This window comes from Balaenoptera ricei, chromosome 3, assembly GCF_028023285.1.
Source record: "Balaenoptera ricei isolate mBalRic1 chromosome 3, mBalRic1.hap2, whole genome shotgun sequence".
In the NCBI taxonomy this organism is placed as follows: Eukaryota; Metazoa; Chordata; class Mammalia; order Artiodactyla; family Balaenopteridae; genus Balaenoptera; species Balaenoptera ricei.
The window spans coordinates 7,442,045-7,463,910 of NC_082641.1; the positions used below are offsets into that span (position 1 = coordinate 7,442,045).

Sequence of the window (21,866 nt, forward strand, 5' to 3'; positions counted from 1 at the left end):
TTTCATTCTTTTTTATGGCTGAGTAAAATTCCATTGTATATATATACCACATCTTCTGTATCCATTCAACAGTCAATGGACATTTAGGTTGCTTCCATGTCTTGGGTATTATAAATAATGCTGCTATGAACATTGCAGTGCATTATCTTTTAGAGTTTTCTCCAGATGTATGCCCAGGAGGAGTGAGATTGCAGGATCATATGGTAACTATTTTTTAGTTTTTTAAGGAACCTCCATACTGTAGAACTATACTTTTATTCACACATGCAAGGCTAATAAAAAAGCCATCAATGTGAAATCTCTATTTACCAAGGTAAATAAATTACACATTCTTTTCTGACTCAGGGAACACATTTACATTTATGGTTATGTGTAATTCCATTTTATACTCAGTTGTCAAAAGGCATTGTATTATTATGTGCTTGGTCAAATCTTTATAATGCCGGATTTTTTCTTTTTACACTTTATAATTTTGATGCTCAGGGTTAATTTGGTTACTTGTTTTTTCTAATTACAAAAGGAAATCTGCATTTTAGAAAGTCTCCGACCAAATATAAATGTAAAACATCATACAGAAAGTAACCTGGTCCAGATGGAATACTTTATTTATGATTTTTAAGTTTCAGGATTAGCTTATGAAATAATACCTCTGCAATATTTTATAATTTTTAAATTTCAGGATGAGTACGGATAGCAAAAATATCAGGCAGGGAAACAGGGAAAGGAGATAAGGGGAGGGAAAGACAGAGTACATTCTGTGTCTCAGTCATCATGCTCAAAAAAACATGTAAAAGTACTCTCCTTTCCTCGAGGAGCTTTAACTGAGTTATGGCAGAAGCTACAGGATCTCCCTCTGGAGGACAAGACAAAGGAAGCGATACATGACAGGCAAAAAATAACAGTTAAATTTCAGAGAGGACAGCCAGCATCACTGGATGCTCCGTTAGGAGGGAACAAAAGGGTGGTGAAAAGATGAACAACAAGGTGGCATAACTGAGTCGCTCTGCTGTACAGCAGAAATTAGCACAACACTGTAAACCAACTATACTTCGTTTAAAAAACAAAACGAAATAAAACAAGGTGGCATGGTGGTTACCTAAAAGAAAATCTAACAACAGCTGAGTGTTGTTGAAAAGTGATAAATTCAACTTAAAAAAAAAATAATTTTTTCTAAATTCCATACCATCAACTAAACTATTCCACCGGGGGTGGCGGGTGGGGGGGGGGTGTTGATTTACTTGTTCACACACGTGTGCAGAATTAAAGAATATGTAGATATGAACTTAGGTGACCAAAATGTCATCTATCATTAAAAATGATATTGATAGTGTTAAAGGTTGGATTGTGCCCCTCCCCCCAAAAGATAGGTTGAAATCCTAACCCCTAGTACCTCAGAATGTGATCTCAACTGGAAATAACGTTTTTATAGACGTAATCAAGTTCAGATGAGGTCATTAGGGTCAGCCCTAACCCAATATGACTGGGGTCCTTCTAAAAAGGGGACATTTGGACACAGAGATGGGTAAGCACAGAGCGAAGCTGATGTGAAGACACATAGCGAGAAGACGGCCATGAGACTAGGGTGACATCAACAAGCCAGGGATGCCAAGGACTGGTGGAAAACACCAGAATCTGGAAGAGGCAAAGAAGGACCCTCCCCTAGCGCCTTCAGTGAGGGCACGGCCCTGCTGACACCTTGATTTCTGGCCTCCAGACCTGTGAGGGAATATATTTCTGTTGTTTTAAACCACTCAGTTTGGTTGCTCTGTTACAGCACTCCTAGGAAACGAATACAGATAGAATAAAAGCATCCCAATCCAACCTTTTTTAGAAAGGTTTTTGAACAGTTCTCTCAAACGACCAAAAATGCATAAATAACAAGAAGTATTTACATAGTTTAATTTCCTAGTGCTGTACTGATTCCATTTTTTAAAAGAATCTTAAATATGAGTTCTGTTTTCTGGCATAGAATTCTGAACAAGGTTCTTAAAGGAAAATATCTGTAATTAAGGTGCTTTTTCAAGATTGTGGGAGTAGCTGACATTTTTGCAGCTTTAAATTACATAGTGACATCTTTAGTGAAAACGGCTGGTAAGATTTCAAACACTTTAAAATGGCCCCATTGTTGTATGATTTCCAAACCATTATCATAATATTTTAGCAATGAGCTCTCATAGTCTTCGGCTCTGCCCGCTGTAGAATGGAGGCCATTAGCCTAAGTAAATACTTGCCTCATGGAGCTGTTAGGAGCTTGGGATCTCTTCAGTTAGTCATTTGGACAGGCTTGATAAACCAAGCCCACAGTCAACTGGCCATTAAAGGCACAGAATGAGCTAGATTTGTTGCACTCTAATATTAATTAAACATTGAAAGGGAGCTTAACTGTTCTGAAGAAGGGGACAACCAAAGCAATTGAACATGTAAATCTCATAATCTTAGAGCCGAACGAGCCCTTGGAGATCACCCATCCATCTAGTCTAATTCTGCTGGGATGGAGGAGAGCAAATTAGAACTGGGACAGGAGCGTAATGAAGAAACAGCTGGCATGGAGGAGGACAATTAAAATAATAGTTGCCAAGAGTTGATTGGGAGGAGAATATAGACAAAGGCGTAGGGTCTGAACAGGAGAAACAGCACATGGAGACACAGGTGGGAGATCTGAATTCAGCTGGAGGAGATCAGGCCAACACTCAGGAAGCAGGAAAGTTGGGAATAATTAATTGATGCCCATCTTGTCCTGGGGACTTTCTCAGAGCTGACCTTGCATTTTTATCAGCTCGCTGTCTCAGGCTGGGCACTGATTGATGGACCAGGGAGGGAGGGCAGTGAGGGGGGAGAACAGGGCAGAAGAGTGTCACCAGCAGCCCAGCCGAAGTCCACCTTCGCAGGGTGGGGCTTAGGTGCCAACTTTAAGCATCCCCTTAGGCACAGCCTTAGGCAGAATTTCATCATTTGTAAACACCTGTCATTTGAACAGGTTTTGGGAAGGAGGCCATCAATGTGTAACACCTTTCTCTGCCCTCCTAACTGAAACTATAAAAAGTCAAAAAATATTTACAAGAAAAACTGGGCAGTGATTATTACAAATGGCAGAGAGAAGAGCTATGCTTCACGTTTCCTTTTTCCCTATGGGGCTGGACAACGGATATCCTAATGTATGAAATACAACAGAGGAGAGCTCCTGACACCCTTCAGGGGCCCAGCTCAAGTGAGAACCATAAGCCCCCAAGCCTGTCACCCTGACACATTACTGTACTGAAACAAAACAGAAACAGAAGGAAAACTGCATTCCCACCCTCTCAATTCCCCACTACTGTATCCAAAGGCGTTTCCAGTATGCTGTGCTCTCCCACAGCTGCCTCAGGGATGTGAGGATACCTGTAGCACCCGCTGGTGTAGCAGAACAAGCCGAGCTGTGATCATCTTCAAGGAGTCGTCTTCCAGGATATCACTGAGATGCGTGTTAGGACAAATATGCTCTATGCCACCATCAACCTCCTTGTATGTCTAAGGTATGTCCACTCCAGAAAAGGGTCAGAAAGGCAGGTTTCCATAATGCATTTGTTTTGCCAGAGAAAATCCATTCCTTTCACTTCGAGTACAGGAAAGGCAGAATTTACATTTGCCTCTGTGCTCTCCAATTTTCTGTTTTCTTATCTCTTTGCCTTTCTGTCAAAGACATTTATCATCATCATTGGGTGATGTGGGGATAGAGCCATGCTTCACAAGTGGGGACGATTTTGCCCCCCAGGGGACATTTGGTGATGTCTAGAGAAAGTTTTGGTGTCCCAACTGGGAGGCGAGGTGCTACTGGCATCTAGTATACAGAGGTCAGGCCTGAAGCCTCTACCCTACATCCTAGAGTGCACAAGCCCCCCCAGAAAAGAACCCCAAAGAATTACCTGACCTAAATGTCAATAATGCTGAGGTTAAGAAACCCTGAGACAGAGGAAAAAGGGAAGAGTCGTTATAAAAATGCTTGCAGAATAAAGACACAGACCTACTAGAGAATGGACTTGAGGATACGGGGAGGGGGAAGGGTAAGCTGTGACAAAGTGAGAGAGTGGCATGGACATATATACACTACCAAACGTAAAATAGATAGCTAGTGGGAAGCAGCCGCATAGCACAGGGAGATCAGCTCTGTGCTTCGTGACCACCTAGAGGGGTGGGATAGGGAGGGTGGGAGGGAGGGAGATGCAAGAGGGAAGAGATATGGGAACATATGTATATGTATAACTGATTCACTTTGTTATAAAGCAGAAACTAACACACCATTGTAAAGCAATTATACTCCAATAAAGATGTTAAAAAAAAAATGCTTGCAGCTATAGCACAAGGAGAAGTCTCAGAGCACCATGAATAGGTAGGATCTCTTTGAAACAAAGATGCATAAACTCGGAAAGATGTCTTCTAAAGACCCCCTGAATACTACCCACTTTGGGTTGAATGGCGGCCTCACAAAAAAGATATATCTACCCAGAACCTGTGAATGTGACCTTATTTGGAGAAAGGATCTTTGCAAGTCTAATTAAGGATCTCAAGATGAGATCCCCCTAGATTATCTGATGAATCCTAAATCCAATGACAAGTATCCTTATACAAGAAAGGTGAGGGAGATTTGAGACACTCTGACACATGGAGAGGATCATATGAAGATGAGGGAGAGAACAGAGTGATGCACCAACAAGCCCAGGAACTCCTGGAGTCGCCAGAAGCTGGAAGAGGCAGGACGGTTCCTCCCCTAGAGCCTCTGAAGGAAGTGTGGTCCTGCTGGCACCTCGACTTCAGACTACTGACCTCCAGAGCTGGGAGAGAATAAATATCTCTTGTTTTAAGCCACGAAATTTGTGGTAATTTATTACAGCAGCCCTAGGAAATGAATATGCCACCCAAAGGATCGTATGTTCAGACTTAACTTGTATGCTCTCTAAAGGACAGAACTGCCTGGTCTAAATGTGACTTCCAAATGAATTCTTTGAGATCTGTATTTATAAGCCAAGTGTGTTTCTCAGAGCTAAGTGACTCCCTTAACCAATGGTAATGTTTATTGTAAACAGAAGATAATCACACTTGGTGACCCAAATCACACTTTAGACCCAATGCTCTAAGACAGCCTCTTTTCTCAAAGGGTAGACAAATTTTAGGTGGTAAATGCATAAGCTTCAGGAGTCTCAAAATAAAGAGTACACTGGCATTCTAATCTATCTTGAGAAGTTTTAACATTAACATCAGACAAAATTAAAATCATTTTAACCAAGCCCTTAGAACTTGTCACTATCACTGTGACAAGTGATAAAAACTAAACTCCAATTGGTTTAAGCCAAAAGCAAAAGGTTTAAAATATTTTGTAACTGGGAAGTACAATATGAGAAACCCAGATTCAAGCACAGACAAGCCCAGGGATTCAAAGTATGCTGTAAGAATTCAACAGTGCTGATTTCTAGTTATGATAGCCTCTGTTGGGCCTTATTCTTCAGCAGACACCACATGGTGACAAAATGGCTGCACATAGCCTATAGTGACATCATCCTTCAAGTTCATGATTGCAAAGAAAAGAGATTAGCCTTGTTTCTTTCAGGGCATATTTTAAAGTCCTTTAAGGCAACTAATTAGCTGCACTTGGGTCATTTACAGAACCCTGGAGCAAGGAGATTGGATACTCTTATTAGGCTTCCTGGGTCACCAGCCTGACTGCAAGATATAAGAAATAGAGGTCATGTGCATTACTTTCCTGTGGCTGCTGTAATAAAATGCCATAAATTTGGTGGCATAGATGAATAAACTTTTATTCTCTCAAAGTTTTGGAGATCAGAAGTCAGAAATCAGTAACATTGGATCAAAAATCAAGGTGTCAGCAGGGCCAAGCTCCCTCTAGAGGCTCCAGGGAAGAACTCTTCCTTACTTCATCAAGCTTCCAGTGGCTGCTGCATTCCTTGGCTTGTGGCCACATCACTCCAACCTTGAAGGCCAACCTCTTCAAGTCTCCCTCTGCTCCATCTTCACACGGATTTCTTCTCTGCATGTGTGTGTTAAATCTCCCTCTGCCTCACTCTTAATAGGACACTTATTAATGCATTTAAGGCTTACCGATATAATTCAAGATAACCTCCCCATCTCAAGATTCTTCACTTCACTGAATTTTTGTCACAATAAGGTAACATTCAGAGGTTCCAAAGATTAGGACATGGAGATCTTTTGAGGGGCCCTTTTTCAACCTACCATACCAGGTCACTGGCAATACGGCCAGAATCACAGAGAGTGGGGTCCTGGTAATCCCAGAAGAAAAATAAACAAGCAAGGCAATGACATATGCCCCTTACAGGCTAAAACGTGGACTCTTTCAGTTAACCCTCCTGCTGTTGATTCTCTAGATACTCGAAAGTCATTAGAGTGGACCCTTGAACAACACGAGGGGTGGGCACTGACCCCTATGCAGCCGAAAATCATGGAATATCTTAAGTCGATCCTCTATATCCACGGTTCTGTATCCTTGGATTCAACCAACCACAGATCACGTAGTACTGCAGGATGTATTTATTGAAAAAAATACACACATAAGTGAACCTGTACATTTCAAACCCATGCTGTTCAAGGGTCAACTGCATGTACTTGAACCATCACATAAGCCAAATGGAATCTCAGACCTACTGTACCTTTACGGTGGGACTAAGAAGCAGATAGTGATGGAAACAGCATTTAATTTCATTCTCATTGTCATGTTCTGCTCATGACCATTGTGGGCTGTTTCTCAGGGCAGATTCATAATGATCATCAAGGCGTGATCCCAGATCACAGGTATCTAAGCTTCCTTGACAGTAATGTCAACCACATCCAGACAAAGCCAAAGCTTTAGAACTGAGACAGAAACAGCTGCTGTGCAGGTTTGAAATCTGAAGTCACTTGCTGGCACTGCAGGGAACCGTGTTGAGGGTGGAAAAGAAGATATGCATCCATTCTCTCAGAGTTTCTTCTCTGACTGCTCTACTGGGCTCAAGCTGAGAGGAAGAGATAGGGACCCCTCAAGAAACTCTAATTATAATACAGCAAGAAGTTCTGAAATCAGGGCTTCCCTGGTGGCGCAGTGGTTGAGAATCTGCCTGCTAATGCAGGGGACACGGGTTCGAGCCCTGGTCTGGGAGGATCCCACATGCCGCGGAGCAACTAGGCCCGTGAGCCACAATTACTGAGCCTGCGCGTCTGGAGCCTGTGCTCCGCAACAAGAGAGGCCGCGATGGTGAGAGGCCCGCGCACCGCGATGAAGAGTGGCCCCCGCTTGCCGCAACTAGAGAAAGCCCTCGCACAGAAACGAAGACCCAACACAGCCATAAATAAACAAATAAATAAAAAATTGAAAAAAAAAAAAAAAGTCTCCCTCCCAGGTTCATTAAAAAAAAAAAAGAAGTTCTGAAATCAGATTTCTTTTCCTTCGTGAGTCTATTTAAATTTATTAGCCTTTGATGATACTAGAAATAATGCATATATATGGCAGGCAATTATGAAAATTACAGTAAAGTTTAAAAAGGAGAATCCAAACCACCCACCACATAGAGATGAGCACCGGTTAACTTACTTATTTCAGATAATAAATATAAATTAAATATAAAAAAGGAAAGGAACTTGAAATCAAATTGAAGGAACGTCTAAATTTCATATTTCTTCACCATACATATAAACTGCTAAAACATTCCTAAAAGATACTATTAAATTTTGAAAATAAAGTTTTAAACACGTATAGGATGAGGTCATTAAGGTTGCTGTTTATTTTTTAACCACATATTTCTTTACAGAACATGTTTATGTTTCCAGGTAGTAAAACTTGGCTCAGTTATTTAAGAAGAATCAGAAAAAACAAGTAAAAAAAAACAGTTCTTGACAATTACAAAGTTTAACAAACCCTATATAAAATATTTTGAAATGGGACCAATTTTAAAATCTAAGCTTGCTTTTAGCTTGATTCTCAAAGAAATATAGAAGACAGAAGATGAGGATTTATCCAGCAAAATATCCCACTCATAAAAGACAAATCACTTGTTGGGGAAAAGTAAACATTATTGAAAATTGACTGTGTCATTAACTATAATAAATCTTAAGAAATTACATACAAATAAAATCTGCAGTCTTTATGCTCTATCCACATTCGTTGCTTTCAGTTTCTCATACTAAAAATCATTCCAAGTTTATTTTATATTTGGCGTATATTCTTGTTTTTAGAAAAGTTTGTTTTATATTTTAAAATGTTTGTTTTATATTCATTTTATGTTTACATTTGTTATATGTTATATTTGTTTTATATTTGTTTACATCCTGTTTTTAAAAAGTTTGTTTTATATTTGGAGTATATTCTTGTATATTTATTATTTATCTTTGTTTTCTCATAGAATTTATAATTGCATTTCTACTTTTCCTTTTGATAAAAATAGTCATCACATAACTAACCACTTTCCAGTTGTTAACCTTGTGATTTAGATAAAAAATATCTATTTTCTTCTTAAAGGCATTTTATGGAACCCTTTAGTTTCTTTCTGCATATTTTTGATGAATTGTATATATGAGACACCATATGTTTATTTCTATGAATTCTTTCTTGATAATGGTTTTCTCCTTTCCATGGCAGCCTTTTCATGCTTTATGGATAGAGTATCTTTCTTTATATTATTTTTTTAACTAAAGTTAAACAAGTACAGGGCTTAACACAGAAGACTGTGCTAAGCACAGAAAGCCCTCTATTTTGTGGCCCATAAACTGTTCTAAGTAAGAACTTCCAACTCTTTCACTGGCCTATTTTGGCATTTATCTCCAAGTCTCTAAATAATGCGGTTTCATTGCTGTTTCTTGATTGCTTCAGTTAAAAATATCATTTACTGGCTCCTTTTCCAACTTATCCCACTCCCCCATCAACACATACACATCCTTCCACCTCCACTTTTTCAGTATGGATTTATTATAATTCTGCTTGGATACTCCATGTTTACATATTTATGACTATGACAATATTCACAGATGTATACTCACACATACTCACAGATGTGCCATGGAATAAGATAAGTGTCTCAAAACAATTTTATTTTTTCTTGAAGGTAATAATAATGGTCTTAGCTTAGTCTGTTCAGGCTGCTGTAACAAAATACCAAAGTCTGGGTGGCTTATAAAGAACAGAAATTTATTTCTCAAAGTTCTGGGAGCTGAGAAGTCCAAGATCAAGGTGCTGGCAAATTAGGTGTCCAGTGAAGGCAAGATTCCTGGTTCACAGACGGTGTTGTAACCTCACATGGTGGAAGAGCAAAGGGATCTCTCTGGGGTCTCTTTTGTAAGGTTACTTATCCTATTCATGAGGACTCTGCTCTCAGAGCCTGTTCTTCAGTGATCCATTGCTTGTTCAGTAGCATATTGTTTAACCTCCACATGTCTGCATTTTTGGCAGTTTTTTTCCCCTTGTAGTTGATTTCTATCTCATAGCATTGTGGTCAAAAAAGATGCTTGATATGATTTCAATGTTCTTAAATTTACCGAGGTCCAGCATGTGATCTATCCTGGAGAATGTTCCATGTGCACTTGAAAAGAATGAGTATTCTACTGCTTTCAGATGGAATGCTCTATAAATATCAGTTAAGTCCATTGGGTCTAATGTGTCATTTGAGACTTGTGTTTCCTTATTGATTTTCTGTCTGATCTGTCCATTGATCCACTGATGTAAGTGGGGTGTTAACGTCCCCCAGTATTATTGTGTTACTGTCAATTTCTCCTTTTATGTCTGTTAACATTTGCCTTACCTACTGTGGTGCTCCTATGTTGGGTGTATATATATTTACAATTGTTGTATCTTCTTGGATTGACCCCTTGATCATTAGGTAGTGTCCTTCTTTGTCTCTTGTAACAGTCTTTATTTTAAAGTCCATTTGATCTGTTAAGTCTTTAATTTGTGACTACACCTCTCTGTGACTGCCAAAATATCCACTGGTCTCTCCCTTTCTGAACAGCAGCCATCTACTGGAGGCTCGGCCTCTAGCTAAACCTCAAATAGTTTTAGCTCCTCTCCAATTTTACTTGTTCTTGTGGGCTTGTAACGTTAAAAAAAATATGTCTTATGTCCTCAGAATGGTGTGTCAGAGAAGAACTGAGATAATCCTGAGTGTTCAGTCTTCCATTTCTCACTGAATATCTACAATATTTTCTTGATTCTCACTGAATATAACATTTGGAATTTCTTTAATATCCTATTATACTCCTTGAACTATTACTGATTCACCTGAAGTAATTAGTTTTGGTTTTATCTGGCTTTTACCATCATGTTTTGTACTGCAGTTTTCTCTGTTTTTTATCTTTCCAAATTTCCAAAAATCTGTTTCTCAAAAACACCTTCAAATTTGGTATATATATATATATATATATATATATATATATATATGATTCCATTTCTGTTCTTCATAGAATTTTTCCCTTTATGCACCTTTATCTTTATTTAAATGCTAAGTTTTGATGGATGGAAGGTCAGTACATGGGTTCTCTCCTCCTTCTTAAACCAGAAACTGATGGCTATACTTTAAGACTACCTTTGAGTTAAATATTCCTTTATTAAAATGATAATTAAAAATTTTCAGCAAAAGACTCTACAAGGTCTTTGTACTGCAAAAGTTAACACAACTCCATACATAGTTATACCCATTTCTTATAAATAGAATATTTATAATAGGAACTCTCATAGGGTAACTTGCCTCTGTGCCCTCTAGAAAACATGTAAATAATAATTGATTGCCCCCAAATCTTGAAAATAGGCTTGAACCTCAAGAGTTAAACTGTACAATCAACCCACATAAGATCATAACAGACATCATACCCTATAATTCGAAAGAGGCTGAGTAGCCTCCAGGTTAGTAAGAAATGATGCAAACAGATTAAATATTGTGACCTAATGAAGAAGTATTATATAAACTCTAAAAGGTTAGCTATGTGAGAACAGCAGAAGGAGAGTTTGATGGGTGTATACTAAGCAAAGGTAGAACCCCTCTCAGCTCTATCCACAGTTACTCTCGCCAACTCCATCACAGTCACTGAATAAATTCAGGATGACAAAGAATGTTAAAGAATCACCAAGTCAAGAGTTTCAATCCAGTCACTCCAGAGAGCAGTAGGTGTGCCAATGTGCCTCACATTTTTTCATTTATATTTCTCCCTTGTTATTCATTTTCCCTTGGCCCCTAGGTAGCCGGGACACTCCAGCTTCCAGGATACATAATCTCTTACCCAAACAAGAAATCCATTACTTAAATTTGAAACGAAGGCTTTTCCCGGTACGTTGGCTTATCTGTTTGTGTCAGCATTTTGGGAGAGGCACACAAATAAGGAAAAAGAAACAGACTAGAGAATTGTGAGCATATGCTCATCGTTCAACAGTTATGCCAGGCACTGGGGCCACTTTTGAAATAGAAGTAGAAATGCATTTTAGATAAACGAAATGGACCCCTCCATTTGTCTACAGCCTGTGACTGTCGGACAGTGTTTGCTATTGGCTTACAGAAACTGCTTGACCTCGTTTCAAGAAACCAAATGATACACATGACTAAGAAAAATATCCATGCATCTTCAATTTAGTTTTTGAGGCTGCAAATGAAGAATAAATTCAGAAATGGGTAGGAAAAATTATTAAAAAATAAGGCGTGTACAACGCAACAGAATGCGTTCAATAATCAAGTATGTGTTGCATTTTTTTCTCGAAGACATAAAAACATTTTGCTTTCTTGGTGGTGGGGACCAGTGTCTGTGCAGTCAGGGTCTAGAACATCAGGACAAGCTGAAGTAAGATACCTACAAATACTGAGGTACATACTATAGTGAGTGCTCCTGGCGCCCTGCCCAGCTCTCCTCACAAGCCAGTGCACCTTCCTCTGGCTGCTGTGTTGACGGATTCTGACTCAGGCTGCCCCCTTCTCCGGAGAACTGCTCTTGGCTGATGAGAACCACTCTGCCAGGAGATTCAACACCCACCCCCTGCCCAAACTCAAAAACCTGTTGCTAATGACTGAAGGACAAGGGGGGATAAATCACCATCCCCTTGCCTCAGAGGGGACCAACTGAGATTCCATTCATGCTCTGAAGTTCCCCTGGGATCAGGCTGATGCTGAACTCCAGCTGAGAGTAAATTCTCGTCCTGTTCCTTTCTCTGCCATATTCACCTGCTGAGAACACACCTTCAATAAAATACAAGCATGGGAATCTCTGTGTCAGACTTCCAGGGAATCCGACTGAAAGTCCAGATACAAATTATAATTATAAATTAACAACTGTATCCATTGTATGCCAGTGGTCGACCACAGGTGGTACGGCAGTCAGCACTAATGACTACAATAAAGTAGAGTGTACGTGATTAAGAGACTGTGCTTTGGGGCCCAACATGCCCCAATCCAAATCATAGTTCTGCCACAAACCAGTTGGGTGATCTTGGCTAAATCACATAAACTCTCCAAGCTTCAACTCCTCCTCTGTAAAATACTGAAAATAATACTTACACCTTAGTGCCCCTGAGAAAACAAAACTGAGATGATGTATGTGAAGAGCTGAGTACTCAGTAAGGGCACAGTAAACACCGTCTCCTATTACTGTTGTCCTCATTATCTTATGACAGATTAGGTCATTAAAGTTACATCGAATAAGCACCATGCCAAGTTTCCCGTTACAGGGAAAGTTTTCCGTAAAGAAGGAGGAACCCAGGAGTCGCATTCAAGCAGTGACAGAAAGAAGAGTTGGCAGAAGGATGGCACATATTAAGATCTTAATGCTGAAAGGGATTGCAGGGATGATCCAGCCTACGCTTCTCCCTGACTCTGCTCTCCAAACGCACCATCAAGACATCTGAGGTCCAAAGAGGTTAAGTGGTTTGTTCAAAGTATCCCTTCTTTGTTATTTACAGAAATGTTAGAAGCGTGGATAAATCTGTGTGTGTAGTAAAAAATTAGAATTGTTGGAATGGCAGAGGGTAGGCGCAGACAACAGGACCAGTTAAGTGCATCCCTAGGTGCTAATCTTGTTTTTCTAGCACCTTCTGGGAGAAAATGCTAATGCATGCCGATGGATGTCTGAAGGTCTGAGTTTTCTGCTTCTTCCCGGGTATGGAGACAAACTATAATCCCAGCCTCCTTGCAGTTGGTTGAGGCCACGTGACCTAGTGGTGGCCACTGGGCGGAAGGGAGGCATGCCATTCCCTGGCATGGCCCATGTAGATCTCCTCTGCATGATCCTCCACACTTTCTTCCACGCTGCCCTGGAGGTGTGGGTTGAAGATGGAGGCACCACAAGCAGAACACCCTGGGCTCCCAGATGGCAGCACAGAACAGAGCCCCTATAGCTGCTGCCCTGGACAATCGTCATGTAAGTAAGAAATAAGGCTTCTGAGTGTGCGTTTAGCCACTGAGAGTGAAGGGATATTTGTTAACAGCATTAATTCAATGTGACTAATATTCTCTGAAACTAGTAAAATCTGAGTCCTCATCTACACAAAATGTACATCAGCAACTATAAATCCTCCAGGAAGTTATGAGAAAAGGAAAGTAAATGTGTTTCAATAAACAGGTAGATAAAACAGCTCCTGACAGAGAATTTTCACCAAGGGAGTGGAAGAGACAAGAATCTGGGGGTGAGTGGTGACACTATGGGTTCCCAACCTATGGGTCACAGTCTAGGGAGGACCATGAAATTATAGCCCAGGGAGTCAAAATTAACACAGTTGTCCAAACAACCAAATATTGTCCGAAGAAAAGCAAAAACAAAGACAAAGAATTACACTGCATTATCCTGTGTTCACTCACCAGGAAATACTCACTGAGAACTTGATCTATACTAGTACCAGGTGACAAACTTTTCCTTAAAGGATCAGATAGTAAATACTTTAGGATTTGTATCCCAGACAGTACCTGATACAACTGGTCAACCCAGTTGATGTAGCAGCCATAGACAACATCCAAAGGAATGCACATGTCTGTGTTCCAATAAGATGTATTAATGATGACTATGGGCTGGCAATATGCAAGTGAATGGGCATGGCTGTGTTCCAGTAAAACTGTAACTATGATTGTCAAGCCTTAGTTTTTGAAACCCTGAAAGGTTTTAATAAAGATCTCTAAGCTCTTTAATCTCTAAGATCCCTGCCACTTCTATAACACTATGATTTCAAGAACATATTTGATAAAGAAGGCAAAAAAGAAAGTTTAGAATCATGACTGTGGATAACTACATGGGAGACCAGTCTCCCCTTGTCCAATATAAATATAAGACAAGATTTTAAAAATTAATACAAATATCTCATTTGAATAGTTACTCTAAATTACTAATTAAAATATCATTTTTAAATTATACAGAAGAATTCCAACAGAAGGTAGTTGCATCAAATTGTTATGACCCATTAGAGAGGGTACTGGTATTATAAATTGACTCTATTTTTAAATTTAATTTCATATTAATAAAAGGAAGCAATTTATACTCAAGAATCCCAGCAGCTTCTTTAGAAATGGCCACTAAGGGCTCATACACGTGTTTGGTTAAATATACAAAGGAATCTAAAGAGGAAAATTCCCCAAGCATATCAAAGATCTTCTGGATTCAATCAAGAAATGTTAACATCACAGATTCAAAAAGTGGCTTCTTCAAAACCTAACATAGGGTTTCTCAACCTTGGTGCTATTAGCATTCAGAGCCAGGAAATTCTTTGTTGAGCGGGGAGGGGCTGACCTGTGCATTGTAAAACATTTAGCAGTGTCCCTGGCCTCTACCCACTAGACGCCACTAGCATGTCCCCCTCCAGGGGTGACAACCAGATGTTTTCAGCAGGTAAAACAGCCCCTAGTTGAGAAACACCAATTTAGAAACGACTGGAGTTGAAAGGCAATTCCCCAAACCCAAATATACAAGAAACAAAGTTAACATTTACCTTAACTTTGGAGAGAATTCTCCACCAATATTGACCAGGTCGTCAGAGACTTAACAGTTTTCAATTTAGAAACCAGAGAGAGGCAGGTGGTAAACTGGAACACAGATTGCAATTTTTCTGCTTATTCCAGCAGTCATGAGTGAGAAACAAGCTGTGAATTCCTTTCCCTCAGTAACAAAACAATATAAAAATGGATTTTGAGCTATTTCCCAAAAGACTGTTAGGAAGACACTGAGGTGAAATGAGCTGCAGTCTCTTTGTGTTCTTAGGACCGTGCTCAGCGCACCTCTACCTCGGGCCATCCCAGGCACGATCCCAGATGGGCAAATGCTGTCAATTCGTCTTAGGGCCGGCTGCATTTTTATATTTTCCGAAAAGCTTTGTTCTTGTAACATAACCGCTGTGATCAAGGCAAGAAGCAAAGTGATGCTGAAGAGCCGGATCTGTTACCATGACAAGAAGTAGGAGAGATGCCTGGTGGGAAACCTCCACATCTTCTATCACTGTGCCTGAAAGTGACCAGTTTCCAAGACGTGATGTCTACATTTCAGCACACGGTGAGTTGCAAGGAGATTTATCACAGCCTCCGAGTGGAAAGACACCTTATAAATGACGTCACATGAATATTTGATTCTCCAGTCATTGATGAAAAACAGGTTTTGTTTCCTTCAAAGCAACTCTTGGTCTTTCACTTTAATACACTGAGGTATGTTTGAAAATCACAATATTCCATATAGAGCCATTCTACCACATGGTATATTTATATGTGAATATTTTTGTGGTGATGCTAAGAGACTTCCCTCAAACAGATAATGTTCACTGGGGGTAATAATAACCATGTACCGACCCGATCCTTGCTCAAATCTTGACTGCTTCAGAAACTCCACTAGTGACGTCTCAACTTTATTAGGGAGAAAAAGGGAAAAAGAACTCTTGATTCGGGGTTCTGTTGATGCCCGTTCCGGACTGTGGTTGGTATCAAGCTTATCAGGCAGTCTGACCTCACAGTTCATTTTCTCACTCTAAAGCCACTTCACAAAAGTCCATTTTTCTCATCAGTGGATTTCCACACGGTTCCACAAGCTGAGCCACAAGGCACAACCACGTTGGATGGACAACGTGCTCCTGTGAATAATGCCGGGAGCCCATGGCCCACCCTGCCCTCACCGCTCGGGCAGGAACAAGAGCTGGGACCCTTCTTCTCCTCTCACTAAAAACAGAAGTTGGGATCATCAAGTCACTGTGTGGGGACCACCTTGGTGTGAGGAAGGGAAGATGGAAGGATGCACCACGGGTGTGCCTCGTGCCCCCGCTGCAGCTGGGAACTGTGCCGGCTGAAGTACACACACTAGCGCATTGAATTCGGGGGTCATTGACTGGGGCGGGGGGGCTTAGAACTCTGTGAAAATCACTAAATAGAAGAATAAAAAAGGAACCTTGTTCAACAACTGCTTTCTCATTACTGATCCTAAAACAAACTCCAGGCAGAAGAATTTAGGGCAGAAGAAAAGTGCAGAGCAGTATCGAGCAGACAGGTGACTGGTACATGAGAAAGGAGTGGATCAGAGTCAGGGATTACCTGTACTGTCCTAGAAACTTCCTGTGGGGTGAGAGTGTGCACACGTGTGTTTTAGGATGCCTCTTCCAGCAGGCATTCCTCACTGCCCTAGTCGCTGGGTTTCATTACTTTCCTTCTCTTGAATTTAGGGACAAAAATATGAAATTCACCCATGCCCTACTAATGATAAGTTTTAAAAAGTTGCAGAGTGAACATATTTATTAAATATCAAGGGATTCAGACTTTCACAGACATTTGTCTTGAGTCTATCACCTGCCAGGTAACTGCATCTAATGACCTACTTTCATCTAATACTGAGGAGACAAGAAATCAAACCCTCCTCACAGCACAGAGTGAATTTCAATCTGAGACAAGAGGGGCTCATCAGAAATAAAGGCTGAGGCTATGAAATGCATCTGAGGGTCATCAGCCCAAAGAGACTCAAGGTGGGTTACAAAGAGGTGACAGTTAAAGTGAGACCAAAGGATTGGCAGTCTTCTTCTAGATCGAGAAGAGGATGGGGTTAAGATTGTTCACGAGAAAGAGGACATGAGTAGGTGCTAAAAGTTGGGAAATGGCCTCCAGTCTGGGAAGCTATAAGCAGCTTGGTGTTACAGACACAGGGAAGCGTCCCGAGGTGATGGGGAGCTGCCACTGGAAGTGGACCCTGCTGTCAGGCAGAGAGGGGCCAGGTCAAATGAAGCCTTATCTGGTGTTAAATAAGGGCTGTCACTCATTCTCAGTTCTAATGCTCTCCACTGTTTATGCAAATTGCTTTTCCTGCCTCATCTTCATTTCCTCATTTTCCCATGTTTCAACAATTACTTTCTATCTTCAAAGAGAGAAGGAAGGAGAAAATTTTTAGCCTACTATATCCAAATTAATCCGGATGGTCCCTGGAGAAAACAATATTTCTACAACGTAACTGAAGGCGTACAAGTCACAAACGCTTCTACTCCCCATGATCGTAAAGTGCACTGTCCAACTGGGTAGCAACGGCTCCACTGAGCTCTTGAAGGGTGGCTAGTCCAAACCCACATGTGCTCTAAGAGTGAAATACACCCCAGAGTTCGAAGACTTAATACAATTAAAATAAAGAAATGTATCTCATTAATTTTTTGTAATTATTGCATGTTAAAATGATATTGAGATATAACAAGTAAAATATCTTATTAAAAATAATTTCCCCCAAAGGGATTAAGAGGTACCAACTACTATGTATAAAATAAATAAGCTACAAGGATATATTGTACAGCACAGGGACTACAGCCAATATTTTATAATAACTATAAATGAAATATAACATTTAAAAATTGTGAATCACTATGCTGTATACCTGAAACTTATATAATATTGTACATCAACTATACCTCAATAAAAAAATTGTCCCCTGTTTCTTTGTACTTGTTTCAATGTGACCATCAGAAAATCTTAAACTACCCATGAGGCTCACATTATGTCTTTACTGGACAGTGCTGTTTGTAACACCAGTACAGCCCTTTCTTGATCAGTGTGCCAGTCTTTTTTGTCACCCTTAGAAATGGTCATTTAACTTAAAATAAAGTATTCATAGAAATCAAAAGGACAACTTAACTGGAGACATGTACGAAAAAGCAGTCTGTCCTGAAGAATTCCCAGAGTCCTCTCTCCACAGTGAGTGAAAGGCAGGCTGTAGAGCATCGTACACAACCACGAAACACAACAGAGGAGGGTCGCGCTGTGTGTACCCACCGCACCGCGTGGTCTGACGTCTGTTATTAGGGCCGTGTTGTCAAAGCTTCCATTCGGAAAGCCCCTGTCGTCCTGCTTGGCCCTATGTCAGCAGACTGTGCTCTCTCTTACCAGGAGGTGATGCTGATGAGTTTTCCAAACCTCAATAAGAACACTTCAATTTCATCAGTAACCTCAACCTGATTTCCACCAAAAGGTAGTCATGACAACGAGAAGCAATAGTGAGGAAACTACAGTTAGTTCCCTTGCCCCTAAAATAACATTATACACACAGTAATGGCAAATGCATCGCCTGATTTTTTGCAGCTATTTATTTCGAAATAACATCGAGAAAAGTTGCAAGCAAAGTTCAATGGACTCTCATAAACCCTTCACCTAGATTCTTAGGGTACCCTCATTAACATTTTATCGTATTTGTTTTAGCATTCTTTCTCTCTGTGTGCATGCATGCACGCGTGTGTGTGTGTGCATGTGTATGCCCATAAACACATATACATATATGTATATACACATACAGTAATTTTTAAAATCACTTCAGAATAAGTTTCAGAAATGATACTCTTCACCCTTATTTATCTCAGAAGGTTTGTCCAAAGAACAAAGACATTCTCCTTCATAACCACATTACAGTTATCAAAGCCAGGACATTAATATTAATACATTTCTACTATCTTCTCCGCAGACAGTAAAATTTCACCAGTTGTCCCAAGAGTGTCCTTTATAACAAGAAAAATTTTTTTTCCTGTTCCAAGATGCAATTTGAATCAAATGTTTCATTCAGTTGACATGTGTATTTTTTTTTCCCTTTATGATGGAATAGCTCTTCTTTCTTTTGACTTGGTGATTTTTGAAGAGTAGAGACCAGTTTTTTGTAGAATGGCCTTCAGGTTTGGTCTGTGTGATGGTTCCTCATGATGAAACTGGTTATAATTTTTGATTTTAATATCATGGAAATCTTGCTGTGGCCTTTTCAGTGCATCTAATCAGGAAGCTTATACTAATTCTTTGCCCCATTCCTAGTGAAAGTACCTTTAACTAGTTGGTTATCACGGTACTGGCCAGCTATCTTCATTATCAAGTCACAAGTTTTCCTCTGGCAATTAATACGTATTTTATAGGTAAAGACTTTGAGACTATATAGATATCTTGGTCATCATCAAACTCTCACCCACAAATTTTGCATCCATTGATCATTTTTGCCTGAATCAGTTTTTAGTGTGAGGGTTGCCAAATTATAATTTTCTAATCAAATCATTCCTTCAATATTTATTAGTTGGCATTTTAGAGTAAGGAAGAGCAGTCCCTTCTGTCTCATTTGTTTATTTGTTCATTTATTTTTATGTTAGTATTTACTCATAGTATTTACTCATATTTAATTCACTGTGCTATAACCTGATACTATCATTACTTATTCTAACAATCAAATTGTCCCAGATTTCTTCAGTGAGCCCACGTCAAGCTGGCTTCTAGATCCTTTTGACCTGCTCTCATCATTCTTTGAATACTCCCTTAATTTCTGAAACATCAAAATCTTGCAGGCTTATCTGGAACTTTGGTTGTCCAGGCCCTGGAATCAGCTACTTCTCCAAGAAGGCTTGGTTCTTTTTTTTTTTTTTTTTTGGCCACACAGCATGAGGGATCTTAGTTCCTGACCAGAGATCCATGCCCCCTGCAGTGGAAGCTCGAAGTCCTAACCACTGGACCACCAGGGAAGTCCCAAGGCTTGGTTCGTTTTAATGGAGAATGAAATTTAGAAACCAAGTACTGGGTATTAAGTGTGCTCATTGCTATTGGAATGACAATATTCTAGACCCTCTCAGCCAAAGGAGTTGGGAAACTAGGAAGTCAATGCACATGTATATGGAAACATACATTGGCACACACACATATCTGCACATTTCACTTTTTCAGCACACACAGTATGCCACATAATATACTATACCCAGAGAATCAAAATGAACATAATCCTGTCGAATGATCTATATATTTTATAAAAGATTATTTAACACCAGAGCTTTAAAATGGTATTCTGCATTAACTGCTGATCATTCTGAGTTCTTATTAATACACTCATAATTTTACCAATGATCAACTCATTTAAAGACTTCACTTATATTACCAAATTGCAGTGGAAGGACAATTCATTGTCCAGTGTGATGAAATAATTATAAGAAGTTATTATTTATTGTTATCACTTTTAAAAAACAAAAGCAATTAACATTTGTTGCAAAAGTACTATGCCTTATCTCTTGTGCATGCCTTACTTTATTTAATTCTAGCAAAGACAGTATGGGGTTGGTAGTGTTTTGTGGCCATTCCACAGATGAGGAAACCCACAATTGCTGGGAGTCACAGAGCTAGATAACAAAATCCAGGTCTATGGGTCTTCAAAGTGCTTTACCAATATTAGTTTTCTGGGGGGTATTGGCTTATTTTAAATCCCTGGTGAATAAAACATAGATCTAATATTAAACCCTAGATCTAAAGTTTCCTGAATGTTCACAAATATCAGCATCACGTAAGAGAAGAAAATAATATAAACTTCTCTCCAATCACTTCTTAGAACTTTAGTAGATGAGGGTGATTAAAGAATTTTTCCAAACTACACACAGCCCAAGGACTCTGGCGTGCTCCATGGGGAATTCCAGAATCTTGGTGAAGTGGATATTTATGCCATGACTCTGTCCTTCTCCAAGGAGACCCTTCTAAAAGAATAAAAGGGCGAAGTGGGCCTTTGTGGTTCAAATCTGCCACTAAAATAAACACTCCATTCAGGCATAAGCATCTCAGGTGCCTCCTCCTCCAAACCGCAAAAAAAACACAAGTAGGTAAATTTCATTTTTATCTATCGTCACTAATTCTTTGTTATATGTGGTTTTTAAACCGTAGAGTCATATTTATTTAATTATAAATAATAAAGAGGAAACAAAGATGTTTTTCTAAAGGAGGCTGATTTTTACAAGAATATGGCGGCTGGATGCATCACACTAAATAATCAATGATGATTCTAACAAGGGGGAAAAGGCCACTTCCTAACATTGAGGAAACGCCCTTCGAATTATCTGTCATTTGGTGAAGAGTAAATCAGGATGATACCCATGAAAGGAGGAGAGGCCGCACAGTAGGAAAAGGGCTAATTGGGAATTAAAGCAGGTGACGACTCATGTCAAAGAGGGCAGCCAGGCGTCCCGCGGCCTGACCCGCTGAGGAAGGAACGGCCTGCTCTGGCTCGATTAATACCTTCACATACATCTGTCTTCGTCCCCTCAAACACGGAGCTAATTGAGATGGAAAATGAAAGTTTGAGAAAAATAAATTGCACCTACCTGGATCAGAGACAAATCCTCAAGCTGTAACCTGAAGAGGTAGTTTCTACAAAATATAAAAAGAGAGCAGTTTCATTTTTAATAGATCTAAAAAAATTACAGTTTGTAAAAATTATGAGAACAAGGGGAAAAAAAACTAACAATTTTTGGCTCCCGAAGCAATCTCCTGCTAAGACTGTGTGTAACACAGTTTTCCTTGGAACTCAGAGTTCAAAGAGGCATTCAATACATCAACAGAAACACACATTTGAGACTGGTGAGAAAGCTAAGGAATAAAGGGGTGGGGACTAAATTATATCTAAATTATTAATCAGCTATCTTAATTGATGTG

The 21,866-nt window shown here is 39.7% G+C and overlaps 1 protein-coding gene across 8 annotated transcripts in view; it reads right to left on the reverse strand.

Moving 5' to 3' along the window:
- The window catches only part of SEMA5A (semaphorin 5A), a 505,234-nt gene that overhangs the window by 229,322 nt on the left and 254,046 nt on the right, over positions 1-21,866 (reverse strand). For all 8 annotated transcript variants that reach the window (XM_059916089.1, XM_059916090.1, XM_059916094.1 and 5 more), the window contains one exon: positions 21,536-21,581. In XM_059916089.1, the coding sequence (XP_059772072.1) occupies positions 21,536-21,581 (46 nt within the window). The remainder of the gene's footprint in view (positions 1-21,535; positions 21,582-21,866) is intronic.